Here is a 27,059-nt window from a genome sequence, read left to right on the forward strand (position 1 = left end):
AAGAAATCCTGCTCCTCCCCGGAGCCCCTCAAACTAACACAATTCATTGTACAATTTCATCACCTTATTTACCTTTAGCTTGGGCAGCAGAGCTGTGAGAATATCCAAGGGATAGCAATGCCATTTCGATCAGTTGGTTGAAAAGCATGTCCTTTCTCACCAGCACAAATTCTGCATGCTCCTCCTTAGAATCATACTCAATGGCATTTTCATAATGTTCCACTACACAGAAAACTGGAAGCATACTTCCTGTAAAAAAAAGAAAGAATAAATTTCATGTATTAAACGGAAGTAATAGTAGAGTATGTGGTCTACAAAGCGTTATGTAAATAAAACCTGTATGAACAGGCAGACGAGGCATCAGGAATCATCACAAATATTTGATAAACATATTCCCGGAGTCCTTTCCCCTCACCCTCCTTCAAAAAATAAAGTTCTGCAAAACATCGCTCTCTATGAAAAGCAGAAATGCAAATTTATCTTCCTTGATGGGATACAGATGAAAGAATTACCTGCTGTAGGAATCACAAGGTTAACTGAAGAGAAGTTGATTCTCTCTGTCCTGCCTGATTTGTTGTGAGTAGCAGGCAGCACGAGAACCTAAATACACACTGCAGATGTCTTCAGTGTGAGCCATTTTAGTACCAGGCACATCATTTTGTTCGTTAACACTAAAACTTTCTCAGTTCTGCCAAAAATATTTCATTACCTTCAGCATCAACAACAAATCACCTCGCATGTTATACATTCACTCTGAAAAGGGCACCCAAGGAAACAAGGCAAAAGTTAACGCTAATTCATGCCTCATTCATTGAGTACACTTGAGCACTACTTTCACTCGCATCTTTAAGAAACAAATCATGATTTCAATGCCATTTTAAGGAGCATACCTTAAAATGCTTTTTTTCCTGTTGCTTCATATATGCGCATTCAACATTCCTGGTACTCACTGCTATTTCGGCATGCCTGAAACCAATTACTAATTTCCAGTTTCGTAGCATCTTATGACAGACCCTTCTCTCTGCCTCTGCACTAAATATTAAGCAAAGAGCCTCTTTCCCTTCTTTTTTATTTATTGTTTTTTAAATTCCTTCTTGACAACAGGCAGAATTACTAACCAACAACCCAGGCTGTTTCAGGGAAGACGACGTCCCTCCCAGCAGCCAGATTTCCAGACTTGGAGAAAACCACCCCCCACCCCCAGCCTGTAAAGAGCACCTTATCCCACAGTCTCAGGTTCAGCTCTGTCCCAGGATAGAATCTCTCAGAGACAGAAAACCAAAGGGTTAAAAGCAGATGTACCGAACCGCCTTATGGCAGCCTGCCAGAGGGGTATCATCTTTAGCATAAATGATGACAAGGGTTATTTTAACAGGGCACCCAGGAACTCCAATTAGTCCTACAATGTTAATGCCTCTATAACCACTGCCCTCTAGACTGACAGAGCCTCCTAACCTGCTCTGGTGCACAAGGCATCCTGCAGCTGAGAGAGGAGATTTACTGTTGACAACAGAAATGCTTTAAGATCACGTCTTTGATTTGTGCTTTAACATACAGCAAGAAATCACAGTAAAAAAAGATACCTTTTAAGCTTGTATATTTAAACTACATCTGCTCACCAGAGAGTCAATCTCTGGCAAACAAACCCCTTCAGGCTTGCAGGAAAAGCTCACAAACTCACTCCAATTTGCCCAATAGGCTCAGCATGAAAGACAGGACTAAAAGCTTGCCAATATTTAGGCAGTGCAGGAAGGAGGGTTTTTTCGGGTTTTTGTGTGTTTTTTGTTGTTTATTTGTCTTTTTGTCTTTTTTTTTTTTTTTTAAATCTCATTGAGACTGGTCAGGAAGGAGAAAAAGACCAAAGCAAAAGCAGTACATGCAAACTGGTGATTTCTTCATTGCTTTTAATTAAGCTGTAGAGAGCTTTCCAAAACATACACGCGTACTTCATCTGCAAAAAGGTTTTGGTTCTTTCCCCTCCCTCCCCCCTTCACACTCTCACAATTGATGTTTCACCTACTAACATCTGACGGAAAGAAAGGACTCAAAATTCTTAAGTAGTTTCACCGCTAATACCTGAAGATAAAAAGTAAACAAACCTTCATTTTAACAAACAGGGCATACACACTCAAAAACAGCCGAGACAGATTTGTCCTTTTCCTTATCAGTTGCTACAAATCAGGTTATGACTAGATAAAGCTAGCAATGCACAGGTACTGCATTGTGTGCAGCACACTTTTTGACATGTATGCACTCCCAGGACTTAGAGCATTTCTGAAAAAATGTACTTTAACAGCACAGGAGAAGCTCTGGCCAAATTCCTATGTCCAGCGTAGCTTATCAGAGGTGGATCCTGGTAGCGCGACACAGGTCTCATCTGACTACAAATCAAGCTACTAAATCTTTTAGCAGACTGTCACTCGTGTCCTTCTGTTAATGTGAAAAATGTTGTACAGGAGAGCACAACCTTAGCTGGCTGATCTCTCCTGCTAGTACTTGGCAAGACCTCCAATTGCAGCAACTTCATAACCTTCTAGTATTAAAGGGGAGAGCACTGGTCAGTGCTCGCTGCTAAAAATACAGCATGATTTAAACCTGAAAGCAGTGTTAGAGCTTTTGCTGAAGGTTTATGAGTCTGTGTAAACAGCACGTCTACCATAAGGAGCAGTGAAGTCTGTAGAATCCTTGTCTAAAACTGTCCTGGCATTAAAGTTTGCTGTGCAAATATCACATAATACCAGAGACAGCTGAAATCTCCTATTTAGGAATTTATGGAACTTATATGTTTGCAGGCGTCAGAAAGTCCTTTTTATATAGCCCCACTGCTTCACTGTACAATATTAATGCACTCTGCTTGAAAAGCCGTAATAAATTATATTTTTAATGCTCTTACCCTGGCTTTCTTAAGATGCGTACATTCTTGGCAAACAATCAATAAATAGGGTAATCATGAGCAGAGGCCAAAGAATTTGCTGAAGTGCTGTTTTGCCATTTTTAATAGATAAAGATCTAACAATACGGACTGCTGTGTCTGTTCATCTCAGGATCAATATATTCTTTGTTTTCGCCAAACCGAGGAAAAAATAAATGATTGTACGATAAATGTTATGCATCAGACACAATGAAATTCCTCTGCCTTCTAACTTTGTGCGTTTAATAGTCTTGGTTGCATTTTGCACTTAGCTTAGCAAATGCAAGAAAAATCTGGATTATAAACATATACCAATTATACAAAAGTAAAGGCTGCTTTAATACAAATGCAAAATTACATACAGCATGTTTTTATTTAAATTAGCAAGCCTGCAGAAAGTGGTCAAAAAAAGGGGTTATATATTTCAGTATGCAAAATTTATAGATTTTTGTCCATTGAAAGTATTTGTAAGGCAAACAAAAGCCATCCATATACAAACACCAGTATTTCTAAACATGTCTTTCCTTGTATAAATGTCTAATTACAGCAAACCAGCCACTGAAAAATATGACACCCAAGTTGTTCATTGTTCAATAATGAATTGTACTTAAGAAAATAAACTGTGAAGATTGACATCATAAATGACTTTTCCAATGTGATATCTCAAGATTTCCACACTCGCTTTAAAAAACAAAACAAAACAAAACAAAACAACTTCCAACTGTTATGGAAATACTGCTGTCCTCCCAAGATTGTACCATCATTCAGAGGAAAGGCGAGAATTTGTTTTGGGGGTTCAGTCTTTATTCTTACAGATTTCTGCATTTCTGAGCCCAACACGTACTCTAAGAATTAACGCATTATATTATTTCTATTTCAATGTAGGAATTTGCTTTAATCAGGACAGCTAGCCTTTACCTTAGCAAAAATCAGACTCCACCCTGTAAAGCAAGATGCTCCACCCAAGCATGAAGCTTACATTTCCCAAATGTGATTTATATCAGAGTTGGGAATATATAGTATTTTAGAATGGAGATTTAATCCTGAAATATAAATGAAGTGGAATCTACAAAAGTATGCTTCCCCCCACAAATATTATAATTCATATTTCTCAAATGCAGAATTAAAAAAGTGTTACCTTTTCTAATATTAGTTTTCATCAGGTGTCCAGAGTGTTTTAAAGGCACTCCTTGCATTTTAGTTCCTGTACTTCCAAGTCTTCCTCTTCCTAATGGGCTCCCATTCTGCTCCAAGCGCGCAATTTTGGCTGGTGGACCCTTCGGATCGCTTACATTGTTAGACATTTCTGAATGTTCTTTCCCCTGAGTTGCCTCGTTCAAATGATCCATACTCAGTCCCGCCTCTAAAGATCACCTGCCATGATTCAAAAAAAATATATGTTGTACACGTGTGCGCATATGTATACGTACACAGCCTGCACATGTACAGAGATGTATATGCATCATAAGCCCATAAGGAAGAACAAATAACTATTTTAAACAAGGCAGAAGATGCCTTTAAAAAAAAAAAAAAAACACAACAACAAACTTCTCCAAAAAAAATGACCCCAGTTTACAGAGAAATTACACCATGATCTGATGGAATTATTTTTTAAAAGCCAATTAGAGCACCCCTTTAACAAAACCGTCCCAGATATTCTTATAAATCTGGCAGAGACTAAGACTCATAGAAATGATGACGTTTGTCAAGATACATGCTCCAACACAGCTATTGTTACAAATTGCACAGGAAGATTTGTTATTAATCCTGGGTGGTTTTATTGTGTTACAAAAAACGAGGGGGAGAAACAGAGAGAAAAAAAAAAGATTCCAGTGAAACTGTACTTAATCTACTTGATAAAAAATGGATGCACAACAATAGAGAGATTGTTCAAACTTTAGCTGAGGAAGGAACAGATTTATTAGTGAAGTAGAACACTGTCCATTTACAACTTCACTCCCACACTTTAAAAATAAAAATTAGAAGAGAATTTAACATTTAACTTCGGAAAACAGCGGTGAGAAGCGGTTGCTTTGAGTTGCCCGATTGATTTTTTAGGAAAGTTCAACAACTTCCGCAAAGTTTAAGATAAGCATATGAAGAATTCTTAAGGCATTAGGCTTTAACAGTTAAATAGAGCAGGCTCTTATTTTTTATTTTATTTTATTTTTTTAAAACTAAGAGGGAAGAAAGGCAGCATCTCACAAAACACAGTGTTGAAAAAAAAAAAAAAATCACAATTTCAACAGGACTTTTGAAAGCCTTAAATATAAAAAAATCTCTTGGTGATGTGAAGTTACCTACTCGCATAGATATATGAAACCCAAATTCGGAAGTAATTTCAATAACAAATTACGAAAAGGTGTACGTTAGCTTGCCTGTATTTCCCTTTTCACAAACTTTCAAAACCACAGTCCATGAGTAACAATTCCAGCTAAGTCACTAAAAATCCCCAACGCCTAGAACATAACGGAGTAGGTTTCGAGGATTTTTGCTACTCATCAGAATCTATTTTACCAAGTATAGGGGCCATCAATTGCTGACAAGCAAGACATCTTTCAGGTTATGATTTCATTCATCAATACTGTTATGATTGTCAGGGATTTTACCCTGCCTTTCTCTGACAGAGAAAGGAGTGACTGCGCTGACAATTACGCCATGCGTATAAGATAATCACTAAGGACAGGTGACTAGACATTAATTTATGAACTAGTTTTTACGTTACTGAGTGCAACTACTAATACTGGGGAAGTTCTGTTCAGAAAGACTAGTGTGAATCTGATAATTGCTACTTTCTTTCAGTTGCCTAGTAATTCAGCACGTTTTCTGCACATTTCATCGCAAAGCTATTAAAGCATAAACATCTCGGGAATTTTTCATACGTACTATTCTATGTCATTGGTATATATGGCAATGACAATTCCATAAGTTGTTTTTTCTCATGTGAACACTGCACTGCTTTTCCCGATAGAGCGGAGAAGGAGGTAATATATTAATCCGAACGTTTACAAGCAACCTAAAGAATGCCAGAAAACAGCCAAAGTTTAGAAAATCATTATTTTTACTCGCTCTCTAAGGTGACACACTAAGGTTTCTCATTCATCTCAATCCCATCTGCTTTAGGTCGCATGTCTCATTAATGGGAAACATGCTTATTTTAGCCACTTTGGGAAGAGTATTCCTTTTTTACTGTGTTAACTGCAGTCCAAGGAAAGAATTACAGTCCCAAACCCTTAACATCTTCTTACATTTCTGACGATGCTGACATGCTATAGAACTGCTTTTCTGGTCCTTCTCAAGAAGGAGAGGATTAAAATTAAAAAATAAAAATAAAAGGGGAGGGAGGATAAACAAAACAACAACAAAAAAAAGCTTCACACAAGAAAATCCTCATCACTTTTGGCAACTTCGGAAGTACTCTAATGCACCGAGGCTCTTTGCTACAAAAAGTATCTAGTCATCATGAGTCAGAATCGCACTCCATCATGTACAGTGCATAAAAGTGATAGATCGCCGCTCAGTTACTGCCCTGACTGCAACCCAACCACCAAATGGGTCATTTCACTCGGCCTTGGAATACCCACCCATCGGCATCCTTTCCCCGCTTAGTCATCTTGTAAAAAGCTTTATGTTACAAAGCAAAATTACATGCACATAAAACACCTAATTTACTCATTTAAACTCCATGCCCAAGGCTAAAGTTCACTGAAACCTCAGCGTGGAATAGTGATGAGCACCAACCAGCGGGGCCTGCCCAGGGAGAGGGCTGCAGGGAGCAACTGCTCTCCGCTCCGCTGCCAGGCCGACTGTCCTCGGCTCTCGCATTCAGGCATCTCTCCCAACTACAAGTTCTCAGCACGGGCGTTCGGGGCCGAACACAATTTCGAGGCACAGTTTCCCAGCACCCGGGTGCACCGCACAATTTCTGAATGGGAGCCGGCCGGGGTCCCCTTTTGTCGCGACGCTATTCTCCCGGTTCTTTTTCTCCTCCCGAACCAGCCCCCTCCCCATTCGTTTCCCCTCCTCTTCCCTCCCTCCCCCATAAAACCCCATAATCACATTTGAGAGAGGCTCCGCACTTATCCGTTCCATATGGCTCTCGCGATCCAGGCCAAGCTTTCGCTGTGACCTTTTAAAGAGACAAAGAAGCAAAGTACTTATCTAGAAACAGAAACACTGCAGTTTTCGGAGTGAAATTAGCAAAACCGACCCGAAACTCACCACTTCAAAACTTGACAGCATATAAATAACAAAAACAAAGGAGGTTTCCTTTGCAGCCCGAGCTCTTGAGGAGGAAGAAGTTCGAGAGTGATGTTTTCCTAGGTCCCCCCTTTCTGGGGGGCGCGGGGGGCAGCAGACCTGAGGGCTACTTCCCCTAATATTCTTTTTTGTTGTTGTTTTTTTCTCTTGTTTTCTTGTTGCTATTTTCCTTTAGGCGGGGAGGGGCAAAAATAGGTAGCGAGAAACAGAGTAGCCATGAGAAAAAAATGGCAATGGACAAAAAAAAAAATAAAATCTATATTAAATATCTTTTGAGAGAGCGGCGGAGGAAGGAGGTGAAGAGCAATTGATCAGACAAGTGCTCAAAATTCAGAATAATAATAAAAATAAAAATAAAGTAGCAGGTTTAAATGGAGGTGGGAGGTGACTTAAGTCTGGCTGTCCTTTCAAAAATAAAACCAATGCAAGTGAGAGAGGGGGGTATTAGGGGAAAAAAAAAAAATCAAAGCAAAAAAAAAAAAAAAAAAAAAGGCAGCTTTTCTATCCAGTGTGAAGAGCAGAAAGTCTACTTCTAGGTTGTCACTTACACTATTATTCTCCAATAGGCACCCAGAGGAGCAGCACACACAGAAGGAGCCCGCTCCCCTCCCCCTCCGCAGAAATACACACCGTAACAGCCCCCAAACTTTCTGCGGAAACCTCAGCCTCGCAGATCGCTACTGGAGATTAAAAAAAAGAAAAAAGAAAGAAAGAAAAGAGGAAAAAAAAAAAAGTGTCGAGAAAAATCGCAGGAAAAAGGCACTAAAACGCCACTTTTAATCTCGCCTTTGCGGTCCCGGGAGGAAAGAAAAAAAATAAAAATGCAGAGAGGAGGACCTGTCTCCTCTCATTTACCGGGGGCTGCTGTGGGTGCGGGGGGAGCGCAAAGAGAGGAGGGAGAGAAAGCGCGGAGGGAGGAAGGAAGCACCCAGCAGCACCACTACAAAAAGTGACGAGGTTGCACTCCCTGCGAGTCCAGAGCCGGGAGAAATGAGAATGGGAAATAATAATAATAATAAAATAATAATAATAATAAAAAAAATCACAAAAAGATCAGTGCTTAAAAAAATAAATAAATAAGTCGGGCTCCCTGTCTGCAAAGCAAAAGAAAAATAATTATACTAAAATAAAAATAAAAATCTGGGAACTCCGAGAAGAGTTACTAGCGAGATGGGGGGTGGGAGGGAAAAAATATCAAATAGAAAGATTGCAAGAAGCCAACAACAACAAAACCCAAACCAGCAAAAAAAAAAAAAAAAAAAAAAAAAAAAAAAAAAAGAAACAACAACAACAACAAAAACAACCGCACACACACACACACAAAAAAAAAATACCAAACCACAATAATAATGGAAAAAGAATAATAATGGCAGGCTTTGTTTTTTTGTCTCCCTCCCTTTCAGTTTTTTAGTGCTCCCTTCCCCTGGCTGCCTGGGCACGGTGGTGATTTAGGCCGGTTCGGTGTTGTTGCTGGATGTTACACGGATATCTGTGTGTGCGTGTGTGTGTGTGTGTTATGTGTGTCCCCGGCCGGAGCTGCTCGCTCTGCTCCCCCCCCTCTCCCTCTCTGTTTCTGTCCCCATTAAATTATTAGTTGACTCATCACTACTCCTCCTCCTGCTGCTGCTGCCGCCGCCGTCCCCTGCTCACAGCCTCTCCTCCTCTCCGCTACCGCTCGCTGCCGCCGCTGCCGCTGCTTCTTCTTCCTCCTCCTCATTTTAATACAAAATAACACCGAGGCCACCACCGGCTTTTTTTTTTTTTTTCCCCTTCATTTTTTTTCTTTTTTTCTTTCCTTTTTTTTTTTTTTTTTTTTTTTTTCTACAGCCCCCAAAACGGGAGGAGGAGGAGGAGGACGCAGCCTCCCTGCTGCTGCCCGGAGCCCTTCCCCGGCGGCCCCGGATCATCCGACGCGTCCTGGGAGGGAGAGAGAGAAAGTGGCAGAGGAGCAGGAGGAGGAGGAGGCGGCGGTGAAGGCGTGGGGGAAGGGAGCCGGGAAGCAGGGGGGTGGGGGGAAAGAGCGGAGGGGCCGCAGCGGGGAGCGAAGCGGGCCGGGCTGGGCCGGACCGGGGGGGGCCGCCAGTAGGTGAGCGGCGGGGGGGCCGAGGGAAGAGGGCGTGCGGCTTCCGGGCGCGCACGAATTTGCAGGCAGCTGGGTGCGGGTGAGGCGGCCCTTACTGCGCCGCGCCGCCACAATGCCCAGCGCGCAGCGCCGCGCAACGCCCGCAGGCGGCAGATGGGGGCCTGCGGCGGCGGGAGGTGGGGGGAGAAGAACGTCGGGGAGGGGGGGAGAGGAGGAAGAGGAGGAGGGGCAGGGGTGAAGGCTGAACAATATCCTGCCGGCGTGCTCGGCGCGGCCCCCGCCCCTCCTCGTGGAACTGTGCGGTGGGCAGGTGCACGGCGGCAGTGCCGGGCTGCGGGCGGGGGAGCGAGCCGGGCAGGAAGTTTGCTCTTCCCCCTCCTAGCTTTATACCGACTGAGCTGAAGGAACAGCGGCGGGCGCGCTGCAAACGCACAGCGGAACCCCCATCCTCTCCCGCCCCCTCACTCCCTCCCCCCCCCCCCCGAGACACCCGGAGGGGTCACCCCGCAGCGCCCCGCCGGGCCCTGAGGCTCCGCCGCCGCAGCGCGGGACGGGAGAGGAGGGGCACCGCCGGGACCGCGGAGAGGGGCGAAGCATCGAAGATGGTAACGCGGGGACAAAATCAATAGCTGCCAGCCAGACGTAGGTCTTCCCACAATGCACTCGGGAAAAAGTAACCCAACTAGACAAACTTGAACGCAACAAGTTTGTACAAGCCGCGAGATAAGGGGGAAATTAAACTTCTTTATTGATAAACTGCACTCTGTTTGCCTAGGCTGTGTCTGGAAAAGAGAATTGCATCATCAAGCAAAGAAGGGATGAACTGTGCTACACAAGCAGACACACAGCCAGAATAATTAGAGTAGCAACTTAAGAAAATTCGTGAACTGCACACGCAAACTTGAAGGAGCAAAGGTGGGGAGTGGGGAGGCTGATGAGCAGAGCGTGGCCTCTGCACAAAGAACAGACAAATCAATACATATAGGAAGAGCTGAATTATCACTATGCACGTTACTATAAAACAAGGGGAATGTATCAGGGCTGGGTAAAGAAAGAAGCTGACGTTTACCGAAATAAGCACAGACAGCATGAAAAGAAAAGGAAATTGGTAATAGGGTGAAATACATGAAATATTTATCGTATCTAGCAAGGCACAAAATAGATTATAATCTCAGAAGCAAAGAAATGAAATGCTCAAAAATGAGTACAGTGTTACATAATGCTGTTAGTCAAAGCAGAGAAGTGGAGGTGGAATGCATAGGAAACATGAAAAGTTGTACAGATGTTGCATGTCCTGAAAAAGGTTACTAAGACTGCTACTGAGAGTGCTGAAAGGGAAAAAAAAAAAAGAAAAAGAAAAAAGAAAAAAAAACAAACAAACAAGAAACACGTTTCACAAAGAAAAACAAGGGAAAATGTTGACGACACCTTCCATAGTACGCGATCAAGGGATAAATGTTTTGCGGCTGTTTATTTAGAAACCTATCTTTTTCCAAGACGGTAGATCGAAGGTTAAAAAATAAATAATAATAATAATGAAAAAAGAAACAAAGAATAATTATTTCCCAAGATATCTGATACTTTGGAGGAAAGACAGTGTTAACTTGAAGAATTAAAACTTCACGAGCACAATGGAAAGTATCAGCATTGTATCAGTTTTGATCTGTTCCAGGAAAGCCTGGTACAGTCATCTTCAGCAGCAGCAGCACCAACCACGGAAGAAGAAAAATGTGAAAGCAGAGGGGGTTTGGGCTGGGCGACTGCTGCCTGCAATGCAATGGACAGAAGGGGCAGTGAGGGTAATTGGAGAGATGCAGACTTGGTTAGAATAGAGCAAATATTTAAAAATATGATTTGGAACAAGATTAGGGACTCGAGCACCACCCTACAAAAGTGATTACCGGATACGACAATAACAACAACCAAGAAAACAAAAAGATTAGAATCTGCTCTAAAGTAACTTCTGCTTTGGTGTCAGAGACCATTCCCTTCACGGTCAAAAAGCCCTTAAAATGTTCAGAGTTAAACAAAGTGATTAATCTAAAAAGCAGAGACGGTGAATTAAAGGAGCAGGGAGATAACAATCTGATAATACAGGAGCACAGAAGGCCTAATAATGATATTATTATGCACACTAACCAAACACTGACAAACAAATATTCTGTTAATTATATAATCATGCATATGCTTCCTATGCTTGAGATAAATGATTACAGAAAATCGCTCTCTTCTTGAAACTGCATATATGTGCTAAACCCTGTAAACTCCCTGCAACATGGATTAATTTAATTTCTGCATATCACCTATGTCTGGGAAAGTTATTTGCCGCAGACTTGGCAGGCGGAGCGTGGAATGCAGGCTTTGACCAGCAGGCATGGGTAACAGGGCTGCTGCGTCCTGACGTACAGGCAACCAGATCTCTCTTATCAATACCCAACTACTTGGAATAAACTCAAGATAAAGATATCTGATTTTCATTTGACCTACCCTAATTTACACTTCACTGTGTCAACTTTGATATTAAAATGTTCCATTAGAACAAAGATATTTATAATAAAAACATATATAAAGAAGATGAATAGATATTGTCATGGATACGTATGCAGGCAATCATTTAAACATGCAGCAGGAGTAACATCATATTTTTCATAGCTTCCAGTCAACAAACGGTGGACAAATATATGCTTAATAAAGCTTATTAACCCTTAATAAAGATGCTGCACTGTATGTCTGATATGTAAATGTATCTCACACTAGGTTATGCTGAAATAAGACAAATAGTTAAAAAGTTGGACTGCGTTTCTTCAACCTCACAGTGAATTAACTGTCGAGCAGCAGTCTCAGTGGCTGCAAAACAAAACAAGTTCTCTGCTGTGGCTTGGTGCCTCGGTGCCTTCTAAGGTCTCTATTCCAATCTTTTCTTGTTTAAAACAAATAAGGAAATATGGGCCCATGTCTTGAGGCTTGGCTCTTGGGCAAGGCGAACAGAAAGGACCTGGCAGCAGAGCAAAACCAGTATGGCTGTGTATTCTCTTTTATCAGATTTCTTTGGGAGATCAGGCTGATTGGGTTTTGCATGTACGTATTTCTGACAACTCTGCGGACATTTGGGTAATTCATCAGCTCCAGCCCATGCTGGAGGTGATACAGAAAATTGTTGTAGCAGTAGGACCATCAAGAAATTCACTTTGCTGATGATTTGAACAGTATTTTTCCCCACTGTGAGGTGACGTGTGAGTAGCAGTGACTGCTGGACAGCAAGGTGATGAAAATAACAGTCCCCGGCTTTCTGAAGGGTGTGGTAATTTGCACCCTAGTGGTTTGCACCTTACTGCTAAGTGAGGTAGACAGAGGTATTAAGGGGGAAGAGTTCTGGAGCATCCTTGCTTTCCTTTCCCACGTCTATCTGTGCAAGCCTCAGAACAATGGTGCTGTGGTGCAGACTGAGTCCTGAAACCCTACTAAGTGTTGCACCTCTGATGGAAGTTGCTTCTCAGTCTTCTCAGAGTAACTTCCCCTCTGTCTTGCCCTGACACCACTGAAACCCTCCAGCCAACCTGGCTGCGGCAGTCACAACTTTCACGCTACCCAAGGTCTCAGTGCACCCCGATGGGAATCACAGCATTCAGCCGCATCCCCCACGCTGAGGTCCCAAGTTTTTTTTCACTGCAACCTGCCCCAGCCTGGAAAGTATGCCTGTCAAAAAGCAAAAGTGCTATGAAATGAAATTCATAGCACTGAGAGGCATCGCACACAAGCTGTCGTCCCCTCTCTCACATTTTGCATGAGCAATTTCTTCTCATTTGTGCTCTCTTACATACAATGTCCTGAAACAGTTCCATAAAATGGATATTTAACTTACAGTAGTCAGCTGTATTGAACTGCACTTAATTGCTTATTAAGTGAAGTAAATTATCCTTACCATATTCGCCAGAGGTGAAAAATCTACATATATGGCTACATGTAGTGCATTCATTAGTTTACGGACCCCAAATCCCTTGGAAAGTATCAGATATCTACACAGTGTCCCATGGTGCAGTATTTTGTAGTTGGATGTCTCCGCCAGTTTGCAGATATGTAAAATCATATACAAACAGACATCTCCCTATTGATTGCCTATGTGACGAGGCTCGTTTACTCCTGCAAACATTTTCTGCAGTGTATTTCAATAATGGAATTTTCTTTTAAAAGTAAGATTGAACAAGAATATGCAAAATGCAGTTTAGGGTAAAACAAATTGCTTTTAGTCAAACTACTGCATCATTTTGCATAAGCACCTTTCATAGCTCTGTATCTATGTTGACTAAGATACATCTGAAGTAAATGCATACGTTTGTACCAATGTGGCCCCAACAGTCATTTTAATTTGCCCATTTCTGCTACACAAGCCAAATTATTGAAAGAAAATTATGGAGGAAAAGCCAACAAAACCGTTGGCATGGGGAGGAAGTGAAGGGTGAACATGACTGCTAATGAGAATAGAAATTCTTCTACCCCTGGCTGCCACAAGGAGTCTAGATGGTTGAAACTGCAGTAGGCAGGTGTCCACATTCCCATAAAAGATTACAGTGATGAATATTAATGGCTTAATCACATAACTCTTACTCTGTAGTTGCCCAGTCTCTATCTGCTCTGTGGATAAGCTGAGTTCACTCCCCAAGCATATCAGCATGGCAACTTCCATAAACACTAACAGCATGGTATTTAATATAAACCAATATTTTTATGACTGTGGATTTCCAAACTACCTCAAATAACAAGCTTCAATTATTATTTTTTAAAAGCATTTTCTAGACTATATCCTCTTCCATCCATAACAGTAGAGTAGATCCTTGATGAGTCATGCTTGTAATTTCCATGTGGCAACTGCAGCAAACTACTTCACATAGAAATAACAACCAAAAAAAATGCAATAGGGTTTTCTATAATTGTTTAAATGCAATCAAACAGCTGGAAGGAAGGAGGAAAGCCAGCATTTTAGGATCAGCCAAGTTACCTATGTCGTAAGTGTGTGTTCTGCAGGTCACTAATTTCCCAAATTTCTCCCCTAGAAGTAAAATTTTCATGCCTATCAGGAGAAGATATTTAATATGAGACACGGGGAGATGAAAAGAGAATGGTTCCTGTTAAAGCCCTGATCATCACAGCGCTAGATAATTCCTAGGTAAGAGACTAGCATGTAGTTGTTGCCTGATGAAGAGTTGGTTGATAAGCAGTTAGGATATATCTGAACAGAAGTTCTCATAATTTAAAGATATGTAAACTATACCCCCCCAGATATATAAATGAATGGTGTTTCCATTGGTTTTGCTTGTTAAGAACAAAGCTAACCAAAGATAACCAAGTTATCTCCAAAGTGGTTAGCAGTTTGTTGGTTGACACAGCTTCCCTTCCCTTTCCTGACTCCTGACTCCTTTTCCATCACCACCAACCACTGCATTTTTTTCCCAGACAGGAAAAAAAAAAAAAAAAAGGCTTTTAAGAAGACAGAAGTTTACTGCGACACTTTTGAGTGAGGATGAATTTCACACAGCCCAGCCCAAGCAAAACTGCACAGTATGGCAGAAAATAATCTGAACCATTGTGGTTAGCACTGCAGGAGGACTAACATTGTCAGCTAGGGTTCCGGTGCTTGTACTGTGTGCTCCAACAGCACTGATCTGTTACATTAGAACATCTCATCAACAGGACAAACAACCATCTTTTTCTTTGACCTGATAGCACGAATAAAAACTGAAAAAAAAATATGGAAGAGTTTAAGTCTAAGGAAATGGTTAGAACTGATTGATGATTTGAACTATGTCAAACTTTCATTATGAAACCCAAAACCACATGAAATGTCCTGTTTCCAGTTTCATTGTTAACTCAGAACTCTGCCCAGGTTCTTCTACACTTTTTTTAAGGTTCAAAACCTTTTAAGTAAAACTGCATCTAATTATGGCCAAACTTGACAGGAGTCAATATTCACTGTATATAAAATACATGCAAAATGTGTGGTTTTTGTGTAAAACAAATTGAAAGTTGGTGGTTTTGGCCGAATTCACTTTTTCTTCTAGGACTTGCTCCAATTTCAAACTCAGAAGATTCCGTAATAAGGAAGACAAAATGAATGAGTTTTTCACAGTTCTTTTCAGGAACAATTAGCTGTTATGTTCACAGTTCTTTTAAGGAACAAGGTATCTGTTAATATCCAGGCGCTAAAATAAAAAATGTTTAGCATATGCAGTGTCACTAAGATAAAGGTCACCCATACATGTGTCAGAGTATGCTTAGTTTAAATGCAAACAACATAAGGCAAAAACAAGTCACTTTAAAATGTTACTCCAAGTACCTTATTCAAAATACTTGCACTGATTTTAAATGATTAAAAAAAAAAGAGAGAGAGAAAGGAGAGGAAAACTATAATAAAAACATGCTCCAATATTTAATGTATTTGTTTTCTAAACCAACTGTATTTCTAAATTTCCTGCGTGGAGTCTACAATAGAAATGGGCCACAATGGGTAAGAGCATTTCAGAACCCAAAGGAATGTGGCATTTTTAGGGGAAAATGAGGATAGTATTCATGATGGTTTATTTATGTTCTTGCAAGTATTTGAAAGAAATGTCTCAGTGTAAAAAAAAAATCTCTAAATGACAGTGTTTGCATTTTATATTGATGTAAGAATATCCAAGTAAGAAATGAGTGGGAAAACTGAGGCATGGACACGAGGGCAGAGCAGAGCTCCAGCTTCAATGAAGTCAATTATTTTCACAGTATCCATGTTCATTTTCTAAGGATATTTTCTGTGTCATTTGTTTCTGGCGAGTTATATTACAATCTCATTCTCATGCTATCATTTTTCCTTCAAAAATGTAGGTAACATGCTCATGGGAAGCTTTCCTATATTCTGTTCATGAAAAATATAGGGTGCATTCTCTCAACTCAGTTTTCTTTCATTGTTATACAGGTAGAAAACATCTCTGCACGATATCTAAAAATGTGCGGCTTCAAATGTGGTTGGATACACATGAGAAAATGCTCCAAATTTTTACAGTCACAGAAAAGTAATGTTCAAATCAACTTACTCAAATATTTCTGAAACACAGAACACCTTCAAATAAAAGAACTCCCCAGAATGCCAACAAGAATCAACTACATAAAAAAAACCGATCATCTCACATCTATGTATGTGCATTGAGCTCTTTTAGAATTATCTATGTTAAAAGGAAAAAAAGAGAGAAAAAAATAAATATTTAACTTAATATCAATTGGTTGTTGCTGTGGGCAAATAGCACAGGGTTATTGTCTTTTGCTTGATTTAGTTCTGTGAAAATCTTTCCATGACCAAAACAAATAGCATGCCCAGTCTGTATTGAAGTTTTTAATAAAAAGCAGTAAAGCAATCTGTTTCATTGTCAAAGGATTGAAAGAAATTTAATTAATGCCTTTGGAGGGAACGCCTATATAAGTATCACAATCACAAGAATGTGTGCATATGCATATATGAATACATATGCATAGCCATAGTCTACCCTGTTGCTTTCAAGTCGTAACACTATAGGCCATGGGCAGCTGAAGGCAAAAGTGAACTCATGCAATTTAACATATCTTGCTGACACAATTTTAAGGTTAAATGACACTGTGTAGATTATGAGAAGTTTAAATGCCAACTTCATCACAGGATAATTTACCCCTACAAAAGAAAGGTGGTATAGAAATGCTAGCAGACAAACAAATTAAAAATATTAAGTTAGAAACAAGGGAAAATGAGTTTATGCCACGTTGGCAGAAACAAAAAGAAGCAACAACAATAAAAAAGAAATGCAAACCCCAGAAACAAAAAACACAAAGATGCAAGAAAAGCAGTATGCTATGTTAGATGTTTATCTATACATAAGAGACAGGTGTCACAAAAACAAAACAAAAAAATCATGAAGCTAAAGAGAAACTTTAACTCACCACTTTCCATCTGTTATATCTGAATTCATGCATAATTGATTATCCATGACTGGTAAGTTCTTTTTTTTCACTAGCCTAACACAGTTTTCTAAACATTATGTGTTAAATCACCACCAAAGTAAAGGGTGTTTGAGAAACCGTAAGGGCAGAATAAAAATTTTTTTAATGAAAAATAACATGTCAGTTAATAATAGAGCTGACCTATGTTTAAGAGAGAAATTTTAATCATGTGCATATTAAATATTAATAACCTATTCTGTTATTGTTATAATAAGGTTAAGTAAGCTTCTCCATGCTTAAGGAAAGAGAAAAAGTAGGAATATGTAACAGTGAAAAAAAACACTGAGAAGCAGAGACATAAGGAAAATGTGTCAACAATAAACAAGAGGAAATGAGAAAGAAGGAAAAGATGAAGGTGGAAACTAATCTCTATGTGTCATTATGACTGCCAGAGTACTGGCAAAGAAGCAGCATCCTTTTATTTCAATTTTAATCATTTCTGAATTTTAATACCCTGCTTCTTTTGTAATTCTCCTGGCATTCCCTATATGCATCCATCCCAGCCAAAACACCAGTGTAAATTAAATGGCACACAACCACACCACTGATGTAGCGCTCCCAGTAGAACCAACAGAGTGACCAAAAAGCAGAGGAGGTAAGACTACTTTTTGTCCCTGTAGACTACTGGCCAATTGAGTGACTTAATGTTCTTCAATTCCTTTAATTTTGCAAAGAAGGGCAGTGGTTAGGTAACCCAGCAATACAGAGCCATTAAAAAAAATAAATAAATAAAGCAAGCCAGTAGTAATACAATAATCAGTGACCATCAGGGCCTGGAAAAATGAGTTTGCTCTCACTGGCACTAAGGAGCATCACATGATTATTTAATTACAGCTCTAATTTTTGTCTCGTGGATGGCAACATATCAACAATTAATAGGGCAAATAGAGGAGACTGCATTTTTAAAGAGACAGAACCTATATGAAATACTGCTTGGAAATGCAATTTATCAGACAGTATAATGCATCTTAAGGCATATTTTTCTTCATGCCACACAAATAGAAAAAGTTCCAATAGTTCAATTTTCCTGCAGAGTACCTAGGAAATTCTTCTGGAATCCTTAGAAAATAATAACTGCACCTATGGGTATCCTAATAGTCATTTTAATTGGTAATGTAGAAGACAGTTTCTCATAGGACATGCAATCCAAATAAAGTAGTGAAATCACAAGTTTCAAATACAAAAATATTATTATAAAATGATTCTATCCTTTAACTTAAAAAGATAATGAAATGGCCAAAAGGATTATGGCATTCAGCAAGTCAAGTGAAGAAGAAAAAGAAAGTCAATACTGTGCAGTCAATGGGACAAAGATTGATTTTGGTTTATTGATTTTATGATGAGATTTCTTATGAGTACTGAAATTAGGGGAAGCTCTGTTCTGAAATGGTTAGATGCAGATCCCATTCTGCCGGTCCTGCAAGCAACTTCATTGCAGAACAGGGGAATATGGGCAGCTCAGTGTGTGGAGGAACATCTTCCACACGCTGTACAATTACCAGAATCTGCAAATATATCACATGGCAAACTCTCATGTACCTGATCTTCCTCGCAAACACATTCACTATTCCACAGCTATGCGTGGATGTCTTAAATTTACCTTACCCACAGTGTATTTCAGATAATATTCAACAACTGACACGGGAAAAGCAAGCTCAAAACTTCCTCCAAATGCTAAACTGTATATATGAAAAACCTACTAAACTACTCTTACATTTTTTTAGTCTTACGTCTCAATAAGCAAGTTAAACATGCTTTTTCATTTATTGTTCTATAGTCTATCCTTTGAACAAGCAAAAAAGTGCTGACTTTGGGCTCTTGCACAGAAAAAAAAACCTTGCTAAACAACAGTTCATGTATTACTGTAAAAATAAAGCTAACTAGGGAAGAAATACTATTACAGTGGATGTCCCATTCCTCTTGAAAGTTGTCTAAAATTGTTCTGATTGAAGACATGAACATTCTGGATTGGAGATCTTAATCTATAATCTTAAAAAGAAAGCTGGCAAGCAAGAGCTTGTATGTAGAAGTATATATCATTCTTTTTATGCACTGGTTACTATACAGATAACATGTCTCACAAAGACTGTAATTAAATGTCTAGTGCAGAAATAACACTAAAAAGCATACAGTATTATTATATTACATTGACTCCTTAGGAGCTAAGACTGTCATTTTAAAAGTTTTAAGGTGCCTCTAATTATTCTTGAAACTTTACATTTATCAAGGAAGCCCACCTATGATGAAAAGCATTAATGATTTAAAGTCTTTCTAATACAGATTTCTACAAAAATGTTTATAATCAAAGATTAATTAACATTTTAATACTCACTTTAAAATTTTTCCTCACTTCTTTTATCTGCCTTTGGTTTCTCTGCAAGTTTATGTGCATGCACACTCACTCTCTCTCCTCTCCTTCTTTTCTGTCTTTTATTTGCTCCATTAAAATTGAGAATATGGGGTGTGGATGATATTTAGAATTTTTATCCTGCTCTTTGCAAATGTTTTTAGTTACTTGGCTGTTACAAACATAAGTATTCTAAGTGCAGTTACTGAAAAGAAAATATTGTACCTTTGCATGTGGGTTGGAGTTCAGAGCAGCAATTCTTTGCGCATTTACCATGTTTTCCATTCTGGGACTGATTTACAAATATAAAGAATTAATTAATCCTTTAGTGCTCAATGAAACGTGTATTGCTAATCTTACAGATAGGTAAATAAACCAAAGGCATATTAAGGCCTTTGAGAGAGATTGTACTGCAGCTTTCCCTTATTCTGCATGAAGTTGAGTGCTTTGGCACTCCGTGGGCTCGTGACATTGAGGATTTTAAACATGCTGCAGTTTGTGCTTTACCTGAAACCATACATCTTGTCGGTGCCAGAGCTGAAACCAGGACCTCAGGCACCAGAAAAGGTCAGGGGACAGTCCTCTGGGTATACACGATCCCAGTGCACCACCACTTCTTACATGGAGCAGCAAGTGGAACGATACACAAATGATTGCTGCTGGCCAAATAAATCCTGTCAGAGCAGGATCCTGGGAAGATGAGGTGCACTCTAGGTTTAAAGCACCTCCCTCATCTCCTCAGGTCATATCATGTCATAATGTGCCAAGGGAAAGAGATAGAGCAGATAGTGGCTGGGAGTTATGCAAGGCCAACACGGCTGATAGATGGGGCCCATCCTGAAGCTTCGCTCCCAGGTGCAGTTCAGGTGACTGAGGTCTACCTGCAGATGAGCAGATTCATCTGTTTATCAGCCTGCAGTACATAACAGAAAAGCAGGAGAGAGCAGGGGCTAAACACTTGCAAACCTACAGCTGGGGAGAAGCATTTCCAATACTGCTTTACCACAGCTGAAAGCCAGCTGCGTGCCCGCACTACTGTGAGAGGCCTTCATACAGCCCATGCCAACCTTGTCATACACTCATGCCTACGGTCTCGCTGGAAAACTTATCTCAGAAGAAACTGTGGTATTTTGGCATTCTTAATAAAGAGCAAAAAGGGGACCTTGGCATGAATGCTGCATAGTATGTTAGTAAGTCCCTCAGCCCATCTGAACACTTAATGCTTGATCCCATATCAGAACTGTCAAAACAGAGGTCTAGAGACCTCTGCAAAGATCCTCTAGTATGATTGAGAGGAAAGTCAGGCCCAGCGAGTTTAAGAGAGTGTATTTACAACTCAGACAGTATGAGGTATGTAACTCTGCTCTACACCCGTACTCCACTACTGCTATGCTACTCCTACTATATTACACAGATTACAGCTGGTATAAAGCACAAGAACCAGATCAGAGCACATGAGCAATGTCAAGACTGGCAATTCCCTGTGAAATGAATCTCTAAATTTATACTTATTGAGAGCATGCAGTACAGGAGCCATTAGAAAGTCAACATTTGCAAAGCAGCAAATAGATATCAATTAAGTAACAAAGTGTTGGTGATAACTGTGGTAAGCTGAGATGCCACAGGATGGCAAGCGTTAGAAAACACCTACGTTTCAGCAGAGATCATTACAGCACATCCTTTTTGAAGTATGAACTACAAATTGTGGTCAGGTGCTACTGAGTTTGTGATAGCAGTACCGCTCATAAGAGAAGTGACATACAAGATAACTTAGTGTTTAATATAATAATTTTCAGACTCTTTGGAAAAAAAAAGAAAATGGACATCTTGGGTAGAGACTATTAATGGAACACACTGATGGAAAATTTAGGGATGCTTTCTCTAAACTGAACGTTACTCTCCCTGCAGTTAACTTCAGCTAAAGATACTTAGGTCTCTAGATCAAGATGAGAAGCAATACCAATGGGGTTTACTGACATGGACTTTATAAAATTGCAATATTTCAATATAATAAGAACTGTAAGTTACTTTTTATCCATCAAACTGATTTACTTTTTTCTTTTTTTTTTTTTTTTTTAGAATCAGTAGCAACTTTGTGACAACCAAAGTTTAAAAAATGCACTTGATTGCATAGTGACAGATTTGCAGAACATTTTTCATCACACACACATATGTGCTTTCAGTTATTAATAAAATGCTTCTGCCCTTAATCTGCCGTTGCCTGAATATACAATTTCAGTGACTTGGATAGACAAATACTGTTAAGGAATTCTGTTTTCACTGTTTGAGATGCAATTCAAATACACCCAGCAAAACCAAATACTGTGTCTTTAAAACTGGCTTCCGAATGCCACAGAAAGGAATACTGAATCAGTTTTCTACACAGTCCCCAAGGAATGATTAGAAAACTTTCTTTTCTTCCCCTGCCCTCCTTTTCTTTTTCCTCCGTTTCAGACAAGGAAGAGCCAGCTGCCATGGATAGCACCACAGGTAGATATTAAAACGGAGACAGCCATTATTTAGTGGCGACAGGAATATAAATACATTCACTAACCTATAAACCGGTGTTTACTTCAGGAAAGTAAGTCATATTTTTCCTCTGATTGCTGTGCTGTCAGTTTAATGCAGCGTAAATAAACAGTAGGTGCATGATAGCTTTAAGTAGAAAGTGTTCATTCCACAAGAGGAGCAGATTACTGAAGCCTGATGCCTATAATGGCAAAAGCAGAACTCTCATTTTACCTGAAAATACAGCATTTCGTGCTAAGAGGCTTGTGGCTTTTCTATTAAATTAATTTGTCAAAATTCTATGAAAAATATTACATACCCAACAAACTTAACCAAAAACATTCATTTTTGCAGCCCTCAACTTGAACCATTTGAAAAAACAAAAGCCAATCACTCCTCTGTAATTTCATCATCCCATTGCTCTAAATGAAAGCTTTATATAATCAAGCTAATATAACAGAAAATAAAATGATATATAGAATTGCCCATACTTTGAGTTATTTTGTTCTTATAAATATATTCCCCGACTGAAAGTAAAAAAATTCCCCTTTGGAAAAAGCAATGATTTCTGAGAAGATTGTATATACACTCTACATCTATTAACATAAATTATAAGAAAGTAAAATGTTCCAGATGTGTTTAAACTGTTGTGGAAGGAAAGTTTGTGGCTTCATTGGATATATATTAAATATATCTAGAGAGAGCAATGGCAGTTATGTACGAGAAGGCAATAAAATGCTTCAGTAGTGTCTATGCTAAAATAGCTTAGTTCTTAGAAATGCGGCTAACATTTCAGAAGTCACATTCCTTCCATTTTTAATTCAGAAATCTACTTTTAATATATATCTCTAATATATTTTTTCTACATAACACAATCTATTTTATTAATAAAATAACCTCCTTGATTTTTTTTCCTCCAAAGTACAACTTGAAACCTTACAAAGGACTTTGAATTTTTCTGACAATGATTTAAAAATGACTAAAAAATAGATGACAATAAAAAGGTGGCATCACTTCCAAAGAACACCAGATCTCAACCGGCATCTCCTAAACTGCAACCGCACGCATCTGAACCCCTTTATCCCCCAAACCTGAAACGTAAGATGAGTCAGTGCTCGCTCAGGACTTTCCCACTGTTACGAGGTTTTCGGGTTGAGGGCTGGGACGGACGTGCCAGTGGTCCCACAGGACGGAGGCTGTGGTGCTACTGGGCAGTGGCAGGGCCGCTCTTGGCTGTGAAGCGCAGCCACAGAGGGCAAATGCTCATCAGCTGCCCCGCGGGGCCTACGCTGCACAATGAGAGATGCTCTGCTCACACACAGCTCTGGGCTCGTGTGGCACAGCCTCTATCTGGCAGAGCAGCGCGTCCCATTCGTGAGTTACGCGTTGGCTTGGCTTCACAGTGCTTTCTGGGAGCGTGCAGCAGGTTAGGGTTGGTGCGTGCTGCTGAAATAACAGGAGAGGAGAAACCGAGACAGCCACTTTCCTATTTAAAGTGTTACTAACAAAGAATATAAAAAGGAAACAGCTCGTTTTACAAAGTGTACACACAAAAAGCATTCCATTTAAATATTTTTTGTTCCAGTAAACTCTTTTGCATACAAAGGACTTATTTATTACATATTTGAACTTGTGGGAAAAAGGGAAGGAATGCACTGATTCCTGAAATAACTCTACACTCTGCTTGGAGACTTCGCTATTCTGTGCTCTTGTTCTACTCTGAACAATGTTATTCCAGGGATGAAGGAATTCCTGGGAGTAGGTTGTAGCTTTTCCACTAGCTGTTTGTATTCAAGAGTGGGCACACACAACACACCAGCCCATGATCTTAATTTTTCTTCCACTGCCTCATGATGTGTGCGTGCTGTTTGTTTAGATGCATGCCTGTGAGTTAACACGTTACGTTTCTGCTTGCTCATTTTGCTACCTGCTTTGTGTTATTGCTGCGCAAACCATTGCTTTGACTTGGAAAGTGAGGCAATGCCAATAACAATCTCAAATAGAGAACGAATTAGAAAATGAGTGGATGTGCAAATGTATTACAGAGCATATAGGAATACGAGAGCACTCTACAATTCTACAGATAGTGCTGCAGACTAAGAGGAAGGTACAAACAACAAAGAACATCCTATATTCACATCCTTACACTCCACGGTTACTGTTTTAGGTTGGCTTTGAATAGTGTGCCTGATTTGCCACTTTTCTATCTGGTGATTGTGTTGAATGCTTGAGGAGATAGTGAAAGATCCAAGCACTCCTTGTGCTAACTACCGCTGAAATTTTACACTTATTGTAACCTTTCCTAACAATGTGAGAAAAACAGAGTAAATATATTAAACTTGTTTTACAACAGATGCTTAGGTTGTTAATATTTAAGATGCCTATTCATGCTATTCCTGTCTGCACATTTGTCAAAAATGTAAGCTTGAATGCTAATGTTTGCCAGCAGACTACAGCAGACAAATATACAAATGCACTGCGCTGAAAATAGGAAGTAGAAGTAAGGGACTGCTGCTGCCCAGGTGGCAGGGAGCAGAGGGACAGGACAGGGTGCTACCCGACCACACGCCTTCAGTATCTGCGTCTGAATTTGGGAATTCTGTGCACAGAAGCACCGTGCTTAGTTGGGCTGACTAAAGCCAGCAGAGAGCTTTCGTCATTTGCAACTCGTTTCGGCTTAGGAGCTGGTGCAAAGTATTTCAGCAAACTTGCATTTTAGCGAAGTTTCTCCAGCAGTGAGAAGCTCGGAACCCGGCAGAGGGAAACTCCGAGCCGGGCAGGTGCCTGTCGGGAGCGCTCCCTGGGCAGCGAGCGCAGACGGCGACCAAAGCGCGCCGATGTGATCCAAACCTCGACTGCCGGGTTCGGAAACGGAATAAATAAATAAATAAATAAAAATGAAAATAAAATCCCGAAGCGTAGCGACGAACTGCTGGCACCGTTCCCCGCGGTAGCAGCAGCGCCGGGTCGTGCCACGGGTGGGCGAGGGGGGACGCTTTCCTGAGGGTCCCTCTGCCGCGCTACTCGGGGTTCGGCTCCCCGTAGCCGCCCGCGCACCCTCCGCTCCCCGCGGAAGTCCCGAACCCATCCCCGGACCGCGAGCCGTCGGGGCTGCTGCCGGCCCCGCTTCCAGTGGCAGAGAGGCGCGCGGGGCCGCGGAAGAACTTTGCCAAACTTTTCGGGTTTTTCTTTTTCTTCCCTCTGCCCCATCCCCGCTCCCCCTCCCGTGACGGAGGCGGCGGGGCCGGTGGCGGGGAGCGGCGCGGCGGCAGGTGTGTGTCCCGCTGCCGGGAGGCTGCGCCGCCGCACGAAGCAACCCCGGCCCGCGCCCCCCGCGAGGCCCCCTCCCCGTCAGGACCCGCTGCGGCTGCCCCCGTCCCCCCGTCCCCGAGGAGCGATGCCGAAGGAGCGGGAGCGACTCACTCATGGGAGCGCGGCGGGCGAGGCCGGCGACACCTCCGGCTTCCGAGGCGCCGGCGAAGTTAATTGCACTGAAGTTCAAGTTGTCTTTTCACCCATCAGGAGTGGGCGTTTAAAGGAAGGAGAGCGAGGAGGAGGAGGGGGAGGGGGGAGAGCCTCTCTCGCTCTCGCTCGCTCTCGCACACACACACACACACACACACACACACACAGACGCGCACACAGACACACGCACACAGACGCACACGCACGCCCGCTCCCGCGCTGCCTCGGCAGGAGGAGCCCGGCCGGAACGCACCAGGGCAGCACCAGGTATCGGCGCGGGGCAGCCCTGCCCGTGCGTGTGCGTGGATGGCTGCGCGTGTGCCCGCGCCCCCCCCCCCCCCCCCCCCCCGCCGCCGCCGCCTCGCACGGCCCCTCCGGGCGGGGACGGGCGCGCTGCCCCGGGGGGGCGGAGGGGCGGCGGGGACAGCGCGACCGCGGGGCTCCGCGCTTTACGATTCCCTGCTGCGCGCCGCGGCGGGGGACAGTGATGAGAAGGGGTGCGGGGACCGAGCGGCGGCAGCTGGAGCGCGGCGGCTGCGCGCGTGTGTGTGTGTATGTGTGTGCGTATGTGTGTGTTCTCCCCCGCCGAACGGGGAATCAGGTGGGACACACACACACAAGCGTTTATGCAGCCCCCCCCTCCCCCCCACTCCCCCCGTCTCTGCACTCCCTGCCCCTTCCCCGCTTTCCTCCTTTGCCTTCATCCTTCCCTCGCTCCTTTATTTATTTCTACGCCCGCCCCCCGCCGCTGCCCCCCGCAACTCCTCCCGGGCAGCGACCTCCGAACCGCGGTGGCGACCTCCCGGGACGGGGCCGTGCGGTGTAAGGGCACGCAGCCCCCGGGGTCGCCGCCCCGTCGGGTCCCGCCGCGCCGCGCGTTGTCGGGAGCTGCGCATCACCCCCACCCCCTCGCCCCGCTCTCGGCTGCTGTGTCACCTGGCACCATGTGCTCCTCAACAGCGCTGTTTGAGAATTGTCTTTATTCGTGGAACTTCTCCGTGGAGATGGACTTTTTTTCTTTTGTTTTTCAAGCCCTTCTTTCCCATCTTTGCCACTGCACAATTTGGATGTGGAGTTCCTGGAAAGTGAACGCTGGCAATGAGTGCAGCTTTCCCTGAAAGCTGAGGCTGCTGCTTATTCCCTACTGAGAAGAGAGGGGACCGGGGATGTCAGCTCCATCTTTTTTTCTTTCTTTTTTTTTTTTTTTTCTTTTTTCTTTTATTTTGACTTTGAGGCGCATTTCCTCTTCCTGCTCTGGGAATTGGCAGATACAGTTCCTGTAGGCAACTTTGCATCAAGACGGAGACTGTGGAGTCGATACCTCAATGCTTTTCTTAGCTGTGCTCTTCTATTAATTGGTGTTAGAAAGTGCAACCTTGTAGCACAGTTATTGAATAATCATTAATCTGTGAAGGATACACAAGCCCAAAGGTTAATAATAACAATTAATAATAGTGACTTTGCTAGCAGGGAGACTATTTTCT

General features: G+C 41.8%; 1 protein-coding gene across 9 annotated transcripts in view; it reads right to left on the reverse strand.

The window, feature by feature from the left end:
• Window positions 1-26,532, reverse strand: part of SATB1 (SATB homeobox 1) — a 91,458-nt gene extending 64,926 nt beyond the window's left edge. For 4 of the 9 annotated variants that reach the window (XM_085226326.1, XM_085226325.1, XM_085226324.1 and 1 more), the window contains exons 1-4: window positions 7,133-9,381; window positions 6,971-7,040; window positions 4,050-4,285; window positions 73-249 (exon numbers count right to left, since the gene is read on the reverse strand). In XM_085226326.1, coding sequence (XP_085082452.1) covers window positions 73-249; window positions 4,050-4,260 — 388 coding nt within the window. In that variant the 5' untranslated portion in view covers window positions 4,261-4,285; window positions 6,971-7,040; window positions 7,133-9,381. The other 5 variants (XM_085226319.1, XM_085226323.1, XM_085226322.1 and 2 more) reach the window with 5 other exon arrangements.
• Between the last annotated feature and the right edge of the window lie 527 nt (window positions 26,533-27,059).

The sequence above is a fragment of the Meleagris gallopavo genome, chromosome 6 (genome assembly GCF_905368555.1).
Source record: "Meleagris gallopavo chromosome 6, MGAL_WU_HG_1.1, whole genome shotgun sequence".
Lineage (NCBI taxonomy): Eukaryota > Metazoa > Chordata > Aves > Galliformes > Phasianidae > Meleagris > Meleagris gallopavo.